At 45.5% G+C, this 16,459-nt stretch overlaps 1 protein-coding gene across 2 annotated transcripts in view; it reads left to right on the forward strand.

The window, feature by feature from the left end:
- The window catches only part of Lck (LCK proto-oncogene, Src family tyrosine kinase), a 31,501-nt gene that overhangs the window by 1,175 nt on the left and 13,867 nt on the right, over positions 1 to 16,459 (forward strand). The window contains exons 2-4 of one of the 2 annotated variants that reach the window (XM_070008982.1): positions 15,687 to 15,795; positions 16,082 to 16,163; positions 16,353 to 16,443. In XM_070008982.1, the coding sequence (XP_069865083.1) occupies positions 15,691 to 15,795; positions 16,082 to 16,163; positions 16,353 to 16,443 (278 nt within the window). In that variant the 5' untranslated portion in view covers positions 15,687 to 15,690. Of the gene's footprint in view, positions 1 to 15,685; positions 15,796 to 16,081; positions 16,164 to 16,352; positions 16,444 to 16,459 lie in introns of those variants that run through there. The other variant, XM_070008983.1, reaches the window with a different exon arrangement.

Raw genomic sequence — 16,459 nt, forward strand, 5'->3', positions numbered from 1 at the left:
TCCAGCACTCAGCTGTGCTGATTTGGTAGATTGCTTGCCCTCAGGGCTCAGAATAGTGGCTCTTCTCCAAAGCAGAAAGGCCCAAGTGGACATAGAGTATGAGCTGAGGGCCAGGGGCGGATCACTCACTCCTATACTCCTAGCCACTCAGGAGGCTGAATTCTGAAGATCATGGTTCAAAGCCTACCTAAGCAGGAAAAGACTGTGAGACTCTTGTCTCTAATCAACCAGTAAAAGCTGGAAGTGGAGATGTGGCTCAAGTAGTAGAGGGACAGTCTTTTTTTTTTTTTTTTTTGGATCTGGTCGTGGGGCCTGAACTCTGGGCCTGGGCACTGTCCCTCAGCTCTTCAGCTCAAGGCTAGCGCTTTAACACTTGAGCCACAGCACCACTTCCGTTTTTTTCTGCTTATGTGGTGCTGAGGAATCGAACCCAGGGCCTCATGCATGCGAGGCAAGCACTCTCCCACTGAGCCAACTTCCCAGCCCCTAGAGGGACAGTCTTGTGCAGAAAAAGCTTACAGACAGCACTCAGGCTCTGAGTTCAAGCCCCTGTATATACACACACACACACACAAAATGAAGAGGGCTCAGAAGATAAGTCATCCATTATGGGGATCTAGAAAGCTTTCTTTCCTTGTTGTTGTTGTTGGTGGTGGTGGTGGGAGCTGAACTCTGGGCCTGGGCACTGTCCCTCAGCTCTTCAGTTCAAGGCTACCAGTTGAGCCACTGCACCACATCCGGCTTTTTTCTGCTTATGTGGTGCTGAGGAATCGAACCGAGGGCCTCATGCATGTGAGGCAAGCACTCTACCAGTGAGCCACCTTTCCAGCCCCATAGAAAGCTTTCTGAAGAAACAAAGCAGTTCTGAGAACAGAGACCAATTTTGAGGAGTGCTTAAGACAGGCCAATATCCCTAGGTCATGTTCCTGGAATGAGAAGGGCAGAGATCTGAAAGTATAACCAGAGATAAGACAGCCCACGGAGCAAGGTAGTGCTCAGAGCATGCATTTTAAAGTCAGAAAGACTCAGGAACAATTCCAGGTCTACTGATTCCTTTTTTTCTTTTTGGTGCCAATCCTGGGACTTGAACTGAGGGCCTGGTCTCTGTCCCTCTGTGTGTGTGTGTGTGTGTGTGTGTGTGTGTGTGTGTGTGTGTGTGTGTGTGTGTGTGTGTGTGTGTGTGTGTGTGTGTGTGTGTGTGTGTGTGTGTGTGTGTGTGTGTGTGTGTGTGTGTGTGTGTGTGTGTGTAGTTTAGTGACGGTAAGAGTCTCATCAGCTCCAGCTGGCTTTATTTATTTATTTATTTGCTAGTCCTGTGGCTTGAACTCAGGACCTGGGCACTGTCCCTGAGATTCTTTTTGCTCAAGTCTAACACTCTACCACTTGAACCAAAGTCCCACTTCTAGCTTTTTCTGCTTATGTGGTACTGAGGAATGGAACCCAGGGTTTAATGCCTGCTAGGCAAGCACTCTACCACTACGCCATGTTCCCAGCCCTGGCTTCAAATCCTGATTCTCATCTCTCAGTCTCCTGGGTAGTGAGGATAACAAGTATGAGCCATCAGCGCCAAGCTCTGCTGATTCCTTGAGGGAGTAGCTTTGCCAACAAACGTTAGTAAGATTTTTTTCTCTAGCAGAGTGCTTGTGGGAGTCCAAGAAAATAATGACTGTAATATGTCCTGGGTATCATCTGACACATAGTAGGTGTTTAAAGGAAGTTAGACACGTCCTTCTCCTGCAAAGAAAATAGTAGGCCTACGGGGAAGACTGTCCATACCCAGAATTATCCTTATCAAAGCATCCTTGACCTTTGCAAGGCAGAGAAACACCTATTCCTCCACACTTGTGGTATGGCTTTTTTTTTTTTTGGCAAATGATCTTGTTTTCTGCTCCTAGTGTGAGATCTTAGGCAGGCTAGATTCTAAGCAGGGCTGTGAGGTCTGCCTAGGAAGAGTCCCTCACAAAAACATATTCTCACACCCACACTCTTTTCATAGCCAAAACACCACAAAATGCCACAGACATCATCATAGGAAAGAGTAGGGGAACAGATCTCAGAGGCCAGGGTAGTGGGCCACACATACTACACAGGCTAGTACTCTGGTTTCTCTACAAAGTGTATAAATCTCACCTTTTACAACACAGGCCAGATTCGACAAATTTATACACTCATAAACTAATGGCTTCAAAGCCAAGATCACTCCCGAAAAAGGAAAGCAATTCTGAAGAGAAAAGGATGGAACCAAGATACCACCTGGAAATGTGGGTATCTTTTCCTTTTTTTTTTTTTGTCAGTCGTGGGGCTTGAACTCTGGGTCTGGCCACTGTCCCTCAGCTCTTCAGCTCAAGGCTAGCGCTCTACCACTTGAGCCACAAAGCCACTTCTGGTTTTAGGTGGTTAATTGAAGATGAGTCTCACAGACTTTCCTGCCCAGGCTGACTTTGAACTATGATCCTCAGATATCAGCCTCCTGAGAATCTAGGATTATAGGTGTGAGCCACCAGTGCCCAGATCTTTTTCCTTCTTTTATTTTTGTTTGTTCTGGTACTGGGGATTGCACTCAGTTGCCTAAGTGTTGTCCTTTAGCTTTCTCACTCAAGGCTGGTGCTCTACTAATCAAGCCACAGTTCCACTTCTGGCTCTTTTTTTGGTGGTTAATTGGATATATGAGTTTCATAGACTTTCTTACTCAGGCTGGCTTCAACTGCGTTCCTTAAATCTTCTAAGTAGATAGGACTTGACTCACCAGCGCCAAGCTGTTTGTGTTTTCCTGTTGTTTGGTGGTGGTGGTGGTGGCCAGGGATCTAATTCACAGCCCGCTAATTATATTTTCTATCATTAAGCTACACCTCCAGCCAGGAATGAAGTCTGAAAAGTCCATCTCTATGGATTTTCAAGTATCTGCAGATGCATTTCCAAGGGCTCAAGTTCCAAGGGGCACCAAGAAAAAAAAGTGGGGGGGTATCAGGTCTCCATCACTATGGATTTAGGTGTAATTAGCTCAGAAATTCATAATCAATCCTAGCCTGTTAATCTTCCCAGAGAAGTCCAATTCATTTCATCTAGCCCAGTGTTTCCAGAACTTCCTGACACAGTTTTGTTTTTCCCATAGTGCTGCCTGTTCTCATACCTGCTTTTGAGATAAGGACAAAAGTGGAAAGTCAGGATGAGCTGTGTAGCTGATGCTCCTCAAAAGATTGTGTCTCACAGGGCATGGTGGCAACATGCCTGCCTGTAATCCCAACACATTTTTTTTTTTGAGGGGAAGGGATGTGCTGGTACTGGGGGTTGAACTCAGGACCTCACATTGTCCCTTAGCTTTTTTGCTCAAGACTAGCACTCTGCCACTTGAGCCACTCCTCCATTTTTCAGCTTTTTGCTGGTGAATTCGAGTTGAAGAGTTGAGAATTTGTCTACTCGGGCTGACTTCCAACCACAATCCTCAGATCTCAGCCTCCTGGGTAGCTAGGATTACAGGTTCGAACCACCAGTGCCCAACTGGAAAGACTTGAAAGAATGTGAGTTTAGGTTAGCCCAGGGCTACATAGTGAGACTCTGTTCCAAAAAAAAAAAAAAGGAAAAGGGAAAGGAAGAAGATGAAGGAGCCATGGCAGCTATAGCTGCTGTTTATATGGAACTCTAGGGAGGAAGAAGGTGACACATTGGGTCACAGCCGCTGTCTGCCTCTCAGATGGCAGAAATCACACAGTGCTCTGGGGAAGAGTTGTTTACAGCATAAACAGGTAACCAGCAAGGAGCATCTTCCCATTTCATTGGGAAGGAGACTTTAAGCATGGTATCTTGTGTGAGAGATGGGTAGATGATAAGAATGTATGGGTGGGGCTGGGAAGGTGGCTCAGTGCTAGAGCGCTTGCGTTTCATGCATGAGGCCCTGGGGTTTGATTCCTCAGCACCACATAAGCAGAAAAAAAAAAGCCGGAAGTGGCGCTGTGGCTCAAGTGGTAGAGTGCCAGCCTTGAGCTGAAGAGCTGAGGGACAGTACTGAGGCCCAGAGTTCAGACCCCACGATGGGACCACCCCTCAAAAAAAAAAGAATGTACAGCTGTATGTGCACACATGTGTGTGTGTGTGTGTGTGTGTGTGTGTGTGTGTGTGTGTGTGTGTGAATACCAGGGCTTGAACTCAGGGCCATGTGTTCTTGCTTAGTTTTTTGCTCAAGGCTAGGGCTTTACCACTTGAGCCATATCTCTACTTCCATCTTTTTACTGGTTAATTGAAGAGTCTCAGGGACTTTTCACCTGCCTGACTTTGAACCATGATCCCTAGATCAACCTCCTGAAAAGCTAGGATTATAGGCATGAGCTGCCAATGCCCAGCCAGAATGTATAGCTTTTGTCCAAGTTTATTTTCCCCATGTACAGAGTTTATTTATAGAAGGCAGATAACAGGTCTTGTGGGAAGAAACAGAAGGAAAGAACAAAAGAAGTTAAGAGTGAATTTTAAGGGATATGGTCAGTTACACACACAGATCCTGCATATCTTAAGGATACTAAAGTTTGAACATCATGTATCAGGCATAATGGCTGGGTCTTAGCTCAACTTGTAGAGTGCTTGGTCCTGAATTCAAACCCAAGTACCAGTTTAAAATAAATAAATTAATTAAAAAAATCAGCCTGGTCCTCTGGTTTATACCTATAATCCTAGCTACTCAGGAGGCTGAGATCTGAGGACAGCAGTTTGAAGCCAGCCTGGGCTGGAAAGTCAGTGAGACTCTTAACTCCAAGAAAACCCGAAGTTATACTGTGGCTCAAAGTGGTAGAGTGCTAGCCTTGAGTGCTAAAAGCTCAGGGACAGTGCCCAGGCCTTGAGTTGAAGCCCCACAACTTACTAAAAAAAAAAAAAAAAAAATCAAGAATAATTATTTGAGGTTACTGTTAGTAAACCTACTCTGTGTGTATGTGTGTGTGTGTGTGTGTGTGTGTGTGTGTGTGTGTGTGAGAGAGAGAGAGAGAGAGAGAGAGAGAGAGAGAGAGAGAGAGAACAGAAACTCATCTTCTTTTAATGTTACTTCTAGAACGATTTGGTATGCTTCAGATTTTCGTGTGTATGTCTGTTGAAAGAAATGGAGGTTGAGAACCTAGTCTTCAGAGAGAGACAGAGCAGAGTTTAACTCACCGCTCATTTGTTTATTACAAGGCCTAGCCAGACAAATAACTTCATATAGTTCAAGTTTCTGTTTTTCATCTGTGAAGTGGGCGCAATAGTAGAACTTACTTCTATAGGAGTATTATCAGAGTTACATTTGACGATTCAAAAAAATGCAAATTACAAGAAATAATTCTTGGCATAGCACCTGGTCCTGCGCGTACATGTTTAACCACAAATTGGCTTATACTCTACATTCTGCTCTGTAACTTGCTTGTATCTAGGCGTCTTTCCCTGTCTGTACATGAGCTCTAACATTTATTGGCTCATGTGAAACGTTAGCTTGTTAAATGGGTAAGGATGGCGATTTCAGATGCTACTTCCAGCAAGTATGTGGATGTCAGTAGGGCTACATTGTTGGGAGACCCAGATATTACTGACTAGCCAGTGAGCTGCATGTCTTACAGCTTCCTGTGAAAATGAAGTAACTCACCAAATTAACTGTGACACCCAGGGCAGAGCTGTGATGGCTGCTCACTTCTGAGTCCTCAGCACTAGATTAGAGCCTGGCAAAACTTTTGTCGATTATATGACTAATATAAACTAGAAAAAAAAATTGTTAATATCCTGGTCCATTAGGAAGTTGCAGCTGGGGTGGGGGGGGGTGTAGCTTAGTGGTAAAGCATTTGCCTAGTATGTAGGATTTCATCCCCAGCTCCTCAAAAACAAATAACTAAAAACAAACAAAAAAGGAAAGAGAAAAGAAAATGTGGCCCTTTTTCTGTGCTGATACTGGGGCTTGAACTCAGCAGCTGGGTGCTCTCACTTGGCTTTTTCACTCAAGGCTGGCACTGGAGCCACAGCTCTACCTCTGGTTTTTTGCTGCTTAATCAGAAATAAGAGTCTCATGGATTTTCCTGCCTGGGCTGGTTTTGAACCTTGATCTTCAGATCTCAGCCTCCTGATTAGCTAGGACTTACAGGTGTGAGCCACCAGTACTCAGTTTAAAGTGGTGGCCCTTTTAAGTCAAGTGACAGAGACCTAGGCCCAATGTTCTTCCTCAGCAGATGGCATTTTCTACCACATTTATATCACTAATGTGTGCCAAGGATTTTAGGGGATGATGGATGAACATTTACCCATGTTAGTTTATTTAACATGCATCACGAGTATAGCTTCTATTTATGGCTAGTAATTCTGGTTTTCCATTTATGGTATTGAAGTTCCCATATCAGGTAAATTTTAAACAGGGAACCCTGCTCTCGGGAACTGCCAAAAATCATGAGAAAAAAAAGAGAGAAAAAAAAATCATGAGGAAAAATGAAAATGAGATCACTTTAGTCTTAATGATGTATACTTTTTAAAATTTATTTATTTTTTATTTTTGTTGGTCATGGGGCCTGAACTCTGGGCCTAGGCACAGTCCCTCAGCTCTTCAGCTCAAGGCGAGCACTCTACCACTTGAGCCACAGCACCACTTCTGGTTTTCTGAGTGGTTTATTGGAGATAAGAGTCTCAGGGACTTTCTTGCCTGGGCTGGCTTTAAGCCACAATCCTCAGATCTCAGCCTCCTGAGTATCTAGGATTACAGGTGTGAGCAACCGGTGTCTGGCTCCATGAAACTCTTATCTCCAATAAACTACCAGAAAACCCGAAGTGTCACTGTGGCTCAAGTGGTAGAGGGCTAGCCTTGAGTCCAAGAGCTGAGGGACAGCATTCAGGCCCAGAGTTCAAGCCTCATGACCAAACAAAAAAAAAAAAAAAAGATTTTTAATGACAATTGTTCTTATTTATTTAGTCCTTATTATATAAACAAGCATGTATTACATGAGGTCATATATGTATCATATAAAATGTCCATAACCCATCAAAACTCTCCTATTTGGTGTATGTGTGTGTGAGGGTGTAGGTGTGTGGATGCACCAATAGTGGATTTTGAACATAGGGCCTAGAGGCTGTCCCTTAACTCCTTTAGCTTTCTTGCTCAAGATTGAAGCTCTACTGCTTGAGACATTCCTCTACTTCTGGCTTTTTGGTAGTTAAGTGAAAATAAAAGTATCAGAGGCTTTCCTGGTTATGCTGACTTGAAGGTCTATTTTTGTTCCCATTTTGCAGACACAATAACTAACGGAGACTCAGAAGAGTGTAGTAATCTGCCCAAAGGCCTTTTGCCAGTGTGTAACAAGAGATCTTGTGACTGACCTAGTCATAGTCTAGGAGCAGGGCTCAAGTACCTTGCCTAGCAGGTTGCAGGCCTGTAGTTCAAACCCTAATACCACCAAAAATCAACAACCGCAAACAAAAACAATGTAGAAGTGGTGCTATGGCTCAAGTGGTAGAGCTCTAGCCTTGAGCACAAAGAGGCTTAGGGACAGAGCTGAGGCCCTGAGTTCAAGCCCCACAGCCAGCCAACCGAAAGAAAGAAAGAAAGAAAGAAAGAAAGAAAGAAAGAAAGAAAGAAAGAAAGAAAGAAAGAAAGAAAGAAAGAAAGAAAGAAAGAAAGAAAGCAAGAAAGAAGGAAAGGAAGGAAGGAAGGAAGGAAGGAAAGAAGGAAGAAGGCAAGAAGGCAAGAAGAAGGCAAGAAGGCTAGGAATGTGGCTCAGTGGTAGATTGCTTACCTAGCATGCAGGAAGCCCTGGGTTCAATTCCTCAGTACCACATACACAGAAAAAAGCCTGAAGTGGTGCTGTGGCTCAAATGGTAAGGAACTAGCCTTGAGCCAAAGAACCTCAGAGACTGTGCCCAGGCCCTGAGTTCAAGCCCCATGACAGGCAAAAAAAGAAAAAAGAAAGAAAGAAAGAAAGACAAAAACAATGCAATAGGGACATAGTGAGTAGAGCCTCTCTGCTGGGAGCAAAAAACTCCCAGAAACATTCGTAGAACCAGGGAATGCCAAGAGTCATAAGAAAGGCTCCACCCTAATAAAACTCCATAGAGCAAATTGCATATAGAAGTACCAAAGAGGGCTGGGAAGGTGGCTCAGTGGTAGAGCGCTTGCCTTGCATGTATGAGGCCCTGGGTTCGATTCCCCAGCACCACATAAGCAAAAAGAAAAAAAGCCGAAAGTGGTGCTGTGGCTCAAGTGGTAGAGCGCTAGCCTTGAGCTGAAGAGCTGAGGGACAGCGCCCAGGTCCAGAGTTCAGGCCCCATGACCGGACCCAAAAAAAAAAAAAAAAAAGAAGAAGTACTAAAGAGCTGAGATTCATTAAATTAAAAAGAATCATTGGGCACATATAAGTTACCTGGTGAGGAACTTCTACTAGAAGTTCAATAGAATAATTGCTCTATAGCTCTTATTGATGACAATAATTAACTAGCAGAATTAATTCTATGTCTAAGCCATTTCCAGCTTGTGAAAATAAATCTATCTTGTAGTTGGGGTGTTAGAGCATATACTTAGCATGTATGAGTGTCTGGATTTAATCTCCTGCATTAAACAACAAAACAAAAACATGGTTCTAGGGGTTAGGAATGTGGCTCAGTGGAATGCTTGCTTAGCATGTATCAATTCGATTCCCGGTACCACATAAACAGAAAAAGCCAGGGGCTGGGAAGGTGGCTCAGTGGTAGAGCGCTTGCTTTGCATGCATGAGGCCCTGGGTTCGATTCCTCAGCACCACATAAGCAAAAAGAAAAAAGCTGGAAGTGGCGCTGTGGCTCAAGTGGTAGAGTGCTAGCCTTGAGCTGAAGAGCTGAGGGACAGCGCCCAGGCCCAGAGTTCAGGCCCCATGACCGACCAAAAAAGAAAAACAACAAAAAACAGAAAAAGCCAGAAGTGGTGCTGTAGCTGAAGTGGTTGAGTGCTAACCTTGAGCAAAAGAAGCTCAACAAGGGGCTAGGAAGTGGTAGAGTGCTTGTCTTGCATGCATGAGGCCCTGGGTTCAATTCCTTAGTTCGATTCCTTAGCACCACATAAGCAGAAAAGGCTGGGAGTAGCACTGTGGCTCAAGTGGTAGAGCACCAGCCTTGAGCTGAAGAGCTGAGAGACAGCACCCAGGGCCAGAGTTCAGGCCCCATGACCGACAAAAAAAATTTTTTTAATTAAAAAAAAGAAGAAGAAGCTCAGAAACAGTGCCCAGGCCCCGAGTTCAAGCCCCAGGACTGGCAAAAACAAAAAAGCAAAATGGTACTAGCTGGGCACAGGTCATACCTATAATCATAGCTAATCAGGAGACTGAGTGATTTCAGGGTCAAAATTTGAGTCCAGCTTGAACAAAAAAAGTGTTTGAACCTCATCTCAATAGAAAAAGCTGGGTGCAGCAACATATGCTTGTCATCCAAGCTGCATAGAAGGCATAAATGGAAGGATTGAAGTCCAGCAAAAATCAAGACATTATCTCAAACATAACTAGAGCAAAATAGCCTGGAGAGGTGACTTAGTGGTAAAGTGCCTACCTAGCAAGCATGAGGCCTGAAGTTCAAATTTCAGAATTACCCAAAAACAAAATAAAACAAACCTGACATTATGTCAAAACAAGATCATATGAAAAGGAGGGAAGCTAGGACCTATGGATGACTTAACCACTAGAAATCCCCTACCATGCTTGCCTGAAGTTTGAATATCGTGAAGAGGTTTGTGTGGGCACCTATAGTTAAGGCCTTTTATTGAACATATGCAACTTTGCCAATAAGCCAAATCTTGGGCAGGGAAAAAGGCTGGAAGAATGTTTCTAGTGATTCTGACAGATTTTGTGCTCAGTGATCTGTAGTAGAACAACCTGGATATTCTTCATGTAGAAACTCAGGTGAGAAGCTGGCTTGCAATATAGACAAAAAGTTCAGTGTATCAGTAGGTCTATAGTTGGGGGAAGAAAAGGTTTTTATTTTTGTTTGTTTGCCATTGCTGGGCTTGAATTCAGGGCCTGGGCACTCTCCCTGAGCTTCTTTTGCCCAAGCCTAATACTCTACCACCTGAGCCACAGTGCCACTTGCAGCTTTCTCTGTTTATATGGTATTGAGGAATCGAACCCAGGGCTTGATGTATGCTAGGCGAGCACTCTACCACTGAGCCACATCCCCAACCCATCCCTTTCTCTTTTTTGTGTTTGTACTGGGGCTTGAACTCAGGATCATGCTCTTGCTCATGACTGCACTCTACCACTTGACCCCTGTCTCCAGGCTGGCATTTTTCTTGTTAATTGGAGATAGTGTCTCATTGACTTTTCTACCCAGGCTGGCTTCAAACCATGATCCTCAGATCTCAGCCTCCTGTGTAACTAGGATAACAGTCATGAGCCAGCCACTGGTGCTCAGACCAAGTGCCCTGTGGACAGTGAGCATCCTTGTTTGTCTTACCGCATTACACACTCTCATCAAAGAGATTCTAGAATCTACAATTTTTTTGCTATTGACCAAGGATTCTTCAGTTAGGAGAAGAGAATATTTTCCTTCATTCAGTCCAGAATCTGCCCTTCTTGCTGGTTTCCCAGAGAATTCCTTGGATTATTGTTTGTTCTTTCAGACAATGAGAAATTCATAGCAAGCTTTTTTTTTTTTTTTTTTTGTCGGTCATGGGGCCTGAACTCTGGGCCTGGGCACTGTCCCTCAGCTCTTCAACTGTAGACTAGCACTCTACCACTTGAGCCTCAGCCCCACTTCCGGCTTGTTCTGCTTATGTGGTGCTGAGGAATCAAACCCAGGGCCTCATGCATGCAAGGCAAGCGCTCTACCACTGAGCCACCTTCCCAGCCCCCATAGTAAGCTTTAATATTGAGTCTTTTGGGCTAGGAACATGGCTTAGTCTGGTGCTCTACTACTTGAGATACAGAAAGGTTCAATGAGAAATTTAACTTTGAGAGTAAATTTAGGGCCTTGAACTTTCTTTTTCTTTCTTTTTTCTTTTATGGGCTGGTCCTGGGACTTGAACTCAGTGCCTAAGTGGCTATCCCCTTACCTTTTGGGCTCAAGGCCACTTAAGCCAGAGCTCCACTTTTCAGTTTTTTAGTTAATTGGAGTCTCATAACCTTCCCTGCTCCGGCATTTCCAGCTACTTTTTTTTTTTTTTTGGTCAGTCGTGGGGCTTGAACTCTGGCCCTGGGCGCTGTCCCTTAGCTCTTCAGCTCAAGGCTAGCGCTCTACCATTCGAGTCACAGCACCACTTCTGGTTTTCTGGTGGTTAATTGGAGATAAGAGTCTCACGGACTTTCCTGCCCAGACTGGCTTTGAACTGCGATCCTCAGATGTCAGCCTCTTGAGTAGCTAGGATTATAGGCGTGAACCACCAGTGCCTAGCTACCAGCTACTTTTGGTGCTAGTAATTTTCGAGATGGGGCCTCGCTTTGTACTAGGGATGGCCTGTGGCCTGTAATGCTCTTACTTGTGCTTCCCATGTCACTGGGGATGGCAGGCATGCCCCCATTGCACCCAGCTAGAGTGCTTCCCCTGTAATTGGAACAAGAACATGAGCTAGTCAGCGGCAAAGCACTTGCTTAGCAAGTACAACGTCCTGGGCTTGATCCCTGGTACGGAAAAAGAAAAGACAAAAAAATTACAGTTTTTTAATAAAGCCCAAACAAACAACAACAACAACAACAACAACAAAAAACCCCACAACCCTTTGTCAGGTGCCAATGGCTCATGCCTACAATCTTAGCTACTCAGGAGGCTGAAATCTGAGGATTGCAGTTCAAAGCCAGCCTGGGCAGGAAAATGTAGGACTCTTACCTCCAATTAACCATCAGAAGACCGGAAGTGGCGCTGTGGCTCAAGTGGTAGAGCACTAGCATAGAGCTGAAGAGTTCAGGGACAGCGCCCAGGCCAGGTTCAAGCTCTGTGACCAACAAAGAAAAAAAAAAAAAGAACATGAGCTAGTATGTCCAGCCATTTGGTTGAGATGAAGTCTCACAAACAACTTCTTTTTCTCTTCCTCCTCCTCCATCTCCTCTTCCTTCTTTGCTAGGACTAGCCTCAAATCTATCTCCCAGGTATCATGAAATATATAAGGTCAAGTAACACTCATATTCTAGGGAGATGCACATAATGAGTTGTGGTACCATAGAAGTTATGACTATCTCACTTGAAGAGATATGAACCTAATAAAATCTCCTTTCCCCACCCTCTCAAGTAAGGGTAGGTAGGGCCAAGTAAGCACTGGTGTCAGTTCTTCCCATGCTGTACCCTAAGCTGACAGTGTATGACAGTATGCAAGGTACTGAAAGGGAGGATGGTTCTCCAACTGAAGAGAAAAAGCAAGACAGGATGATTTCTACAGAGTCACCCAGTAAATGTACAACAAGTATTTGAACAGAAGTCTCAGGACTCCAGGGCCTGTTTTAGAAGTTATTGTTTGTTTGTTTGCTTTGCCAGTTCTGGGACTTGAACTCTGGGCCTGGGCACTGTCCCTGAGCTTCTTTTGCTCAAGGCTAGTACTCTACCACTTGAGCCATAGTGCCACTTCTGGCTTTTTCTGTGTATGTTGTACTGAGGAATTGAATCCAGGGCTTCATGCATGCTAGGCAAACACCCTACCACTAAGCCACATTCCCAGGCCATGTCTTTGAAGTTTTATCAACCAGAAACCTCCATTGTTCTCACCTCTTCTTAGACTGGTCTTAGATGAACAGCTCTAGTTGTGTTGTGTCCTAAATAAGTCATGTGGGTTTAGGCAGGCTTCTCCGAGCTCATCTGAAATCAGAGCCAAAATCAGCTATGATATTCATCTGTATAGTCCCAGCTACCTGAGAGGCTGAGGCAGCAGGATCTATATCTAGATCAGTAATCATGGCGCTCAGTGTATGGCTTGATGAGTGTGTTCTGAGTAAAAGGTGGCAGAAGCCTGGGGACTGGAGAGGACAAAACACTGGGAGGGCTTCCCTGAAGAGGCGACATTTGAGCTGAGCTTTGAAGGTAGAGTGAAGAGTTCAACAAGTGGATAAAGAGTCCCAAATACAAAGGTGTGAGATAAGCCAATAGTGTGAGGGTGTTTAGCAAAGGCAAAGGACAGGCTGTGTGAACATGCAGGTGCATGTGTGCCTGTGCCTCTGTGTGTGTGTGTGTGTGTGTGTGTGTGTGTCTGTCTGTCTGTCTGTCTGTGTATATGTGTGTACAGCAGGAAGGACTGGAGGTTGATCTTCATATTAAAAGGACTTGAAGGACTTGAACATATGGTAAATGTATCACACCAGGACCAGTGCTTTCCAAGAAGTTCCAAGGTACTGCAGGGAGGCCTAGGAGCTTCAGAGGGGAGTCACCACTCTGCCTGTTGCAAAACAGGTCCACTCTTATCTGCTGTGTCTATGGGTTCTACTTTTCTGTTTTTTTGTTTTGTTTTGTTTTTTGTCGGTCGTGGGACCTGAACTCTGGGTCTGAGTGCTGTCCCTCAGCTCTTCAGCTCAAGGCTAGCGCTCTACCACTTGTGCCACAGCACCACTTCCAGCTTTTTCTGCTTATGTGGTGCTGAGGAATTGAACACAGGGTCTCATGCATGCAAGGCAAGCACTCTACCACTGAGCCACCTTCCCAGCCCATACTTTTCTGTTTTTGTTTTGTTTATCATTTTGGTGATATTCGGGTTTGCACTCAGGGCCTTATGATTTCCCTTAGCTTTATACTCAGGCTGAGCTCTCTACCACTTGAACTACACCTCCATGTTCAACTTGTTGTTGGTTAATTAGAAACAAGAGTCTCCTGGCAATATCTGCTTGGTCTGGCAGATCTCAGCTCTCAGCCTTTTTTTTTGTTTTGTTTTGTCTGTCATGGGGCTTGAACCCTGGGCCTGAGCACTATCCCTCAGCTCTTCAGCTTAAGGCTACCACTTGAGACACAACACCATTTCTGGTTTTCTATTGGTTCATTGGAGATAAGAGTTTCACAGTTTTTCTTGCCCATGCTGGCTTTGAGCTGCGGTCATCAAATCTCAGCTGCCTGCATAGCTAGGATTACAGGCGTGAGCCACCAGCTCTAGGCTGGGTTCTCTTCTTAATTTTGTCTGACAAAAAGTTTCCACTGCTAAAATAGGCACACACACAAAAATTACTACCAACAAGATCACTTAAGGTTTTTCTGTTAGTGAGAAGCAAAATCCTGTTATGAAGGAACCCTCAGCCAGGTGTCGGTGGCTCATGCCTGTAATCCTAGCTGTTCAGGAGGCTGAGATCTGAGGATCCCGGTTCAAAGCCAGCCCAGGCAGAAAATTCCCCATGAGACTCTTATCTCCAATTAACCACTCAAAAACTGGAAGTGGCACCATGGCTCAAGAGGTAGAGCACTAGCCTTGAACACAAAGAGGATCAGGACAGCACCCAGGCCCTGAGTTCAAGCACCACAACTGGCCAAAAAAAAAAGCAGGAGCCCTCTGAATGTGACTGTGTGAATGCAGATGTGGGTATGGGTAGAGAACAGAGACCAGAGTCTGACTCAGCTGCTCTGGCTGGACAGAGGCTGGAGAGAGAGTCATGATTAGGAGCAGGAGACAGAATCTTCTCTAGCAGGGGAGAATCCCATCAAAATAGAGATCTCCCAGGGAACCCCTGACTCAAGCTGAGATCGGAGAATCATAGTTCTGGAGCAGGAAAGTCTGTGAGACTATTATCTCCAATTAACTACCAAAAAAGCTGAAATGCTAGCTTTGAGCACAAAAGCTCAAGGACAGCCAGCCAGGCTCTGGTAGCTTACACATATAATCTTTTTTTTTTTTTTTTTTACATATAATCTTATATAATCTTAGCTACTCTGAGGGCAGAGATCTGAGGATCAAGGTTCCAAGCCAGCTTGGGCGGGAAAGTCCGTGGTACTCTTTTTTTTCTTTTTTTTTGGGTCCGGTCGTGGGGCCTGAACTCTGGGCTTGGGTACTGTCCCTCAGCTCTTCAGCTCAAGGCTAGCACTCTACCACTTGAGCCACAGTGCCACTTCCGGCTTTTTTTTTTTTTTCTGCTTATGTGGTGCTGAGGGATCAAACCCAGGGCCTCAAGCCTCAAGCATGCAAGGCGAGCTCTCTACCACTGAGCCACCTTCCCAGCCACCCCCCCCCCCCCCCCCCGTGGTACTCTTATCTCCAATAAACTGTTCAGAAAAAGCCAGAAGTGGTGCTGTGGTTCAAATGGTAGAGCGCTAGCGTTGAACACAAAAAGCCTAGGTCAAGTCCTAGGACTGGAGAAAAAAAAAAGGCTCAGGGACAGCTCCCAAGCCTTAAATTCAAGTCCCAGCACTCACACACACACACACACACACACACACACACACACACACACACACACACACGGGTCTCCCCCTAAGAGCTTGTTGAAATCCTTGTGATCTCTATGAGGTGGTTCCCCAATCCGAACCCATAGGGGGTAGGGAGGCAGGAAGTGGGTAACTATACTAACAAAGGTGCCAGTGGCGGTTTGCCCATCCCAGGTGGGAGGGTGGGGCCTAGGGGGTTGGTCTAGGCCTGGTGTGAATTTACATGTGATGGAGGGAACACTAGTCAAGGGCTAGGATTCCCCATTTCAGCAACTCTGTGGCTGGTGAATGGGGGCCTCTGAGCTGACAGTCTCTAGGAACTTTGGAAATTCCCAGGGCCAGGCCCTAGGATGTCTTCTGATGTTGGTGAGTCACGGTTCTAGAGGGAGCTTCTTCAGCCCCCTCTCTGTTCCCTCAAGGACCATGGGCTGTAGCTGCAGCTCAAACCCTGAAGATGACTGGATGGAAAACATTGATGTGTGTGAGAACTGCCATTATCCCATAGTGCCACTGGACATCAAGACCACGGTAAGAGGCAAGATTGGCCGGGTGAGAGCCAGGTGGGTGTGCACCCTAGGGAAAGAAATGAGCCACTGCTATAAGCCCTTGAATACAGAGCAGCCCCTCTTTCCCTGGAATGTAGGAAGAAAGAGGCCCAGAGAGGAAAAGTCACTCTCCTAAGGTCACATAGCAAGTACAAATATAGTTGGCCAATTCAGCCAGATTGGAGAAAAGGAGAGAAGGCAGAAGAGCGGGAAAACAGGGTCTCATCAATCTTCTTTCTTGGACTCCATTTTCATCCCCTACTCCACAGCTGCCCCTCAGGAATGGCTCTGAAGTTCGGGACCCACTGGTCACCTATGAAGGCTCCAATCCACCAGCTTCTCCACTGCAAGGTGACTCCAGACAGCATAAGGGTGTGGATCCCTGGCTGCTGGCCGTGTCTCCCTGTCTCCCCCATCTACTCTCTACCCTGTCCTGCCTTTCTTGATCCCAATCTTGTCTCCGGTCCTGTGATTCCAGAACGTCTCCATCCTCCCTGCCAACCCCAAGCCATTTCTCCTTGACACTCCCTGTCTTTGCAGACAACCTGGTCATCGCCCTGCACAGCTATGAGCCCTCCCACGACGGAGACCTGGGCTTCGAGCAGGGCGAACAGCTGCGCATCTTAGAGCAGTGAGTGATCTTTCAC

The sequence above is a fragment of the Dipodomys merriami genome, unplaced genomic scaffold, assembly GCF_024711535.1.
Source record: "Dipodomys merriami isolate MVZ:Mamm:240054 unplaced genomic scaffold, mDipMer1.0.p SCAF_71, whole genome shotgun sequence".
NCBI classification, from domain to species: domain Eukaryota; kingdom Metazoa; phylum Chordata; class Mammalia; order Rodentia; family Heteromyidae; genus Dipodomys; species Dipodomys merriami.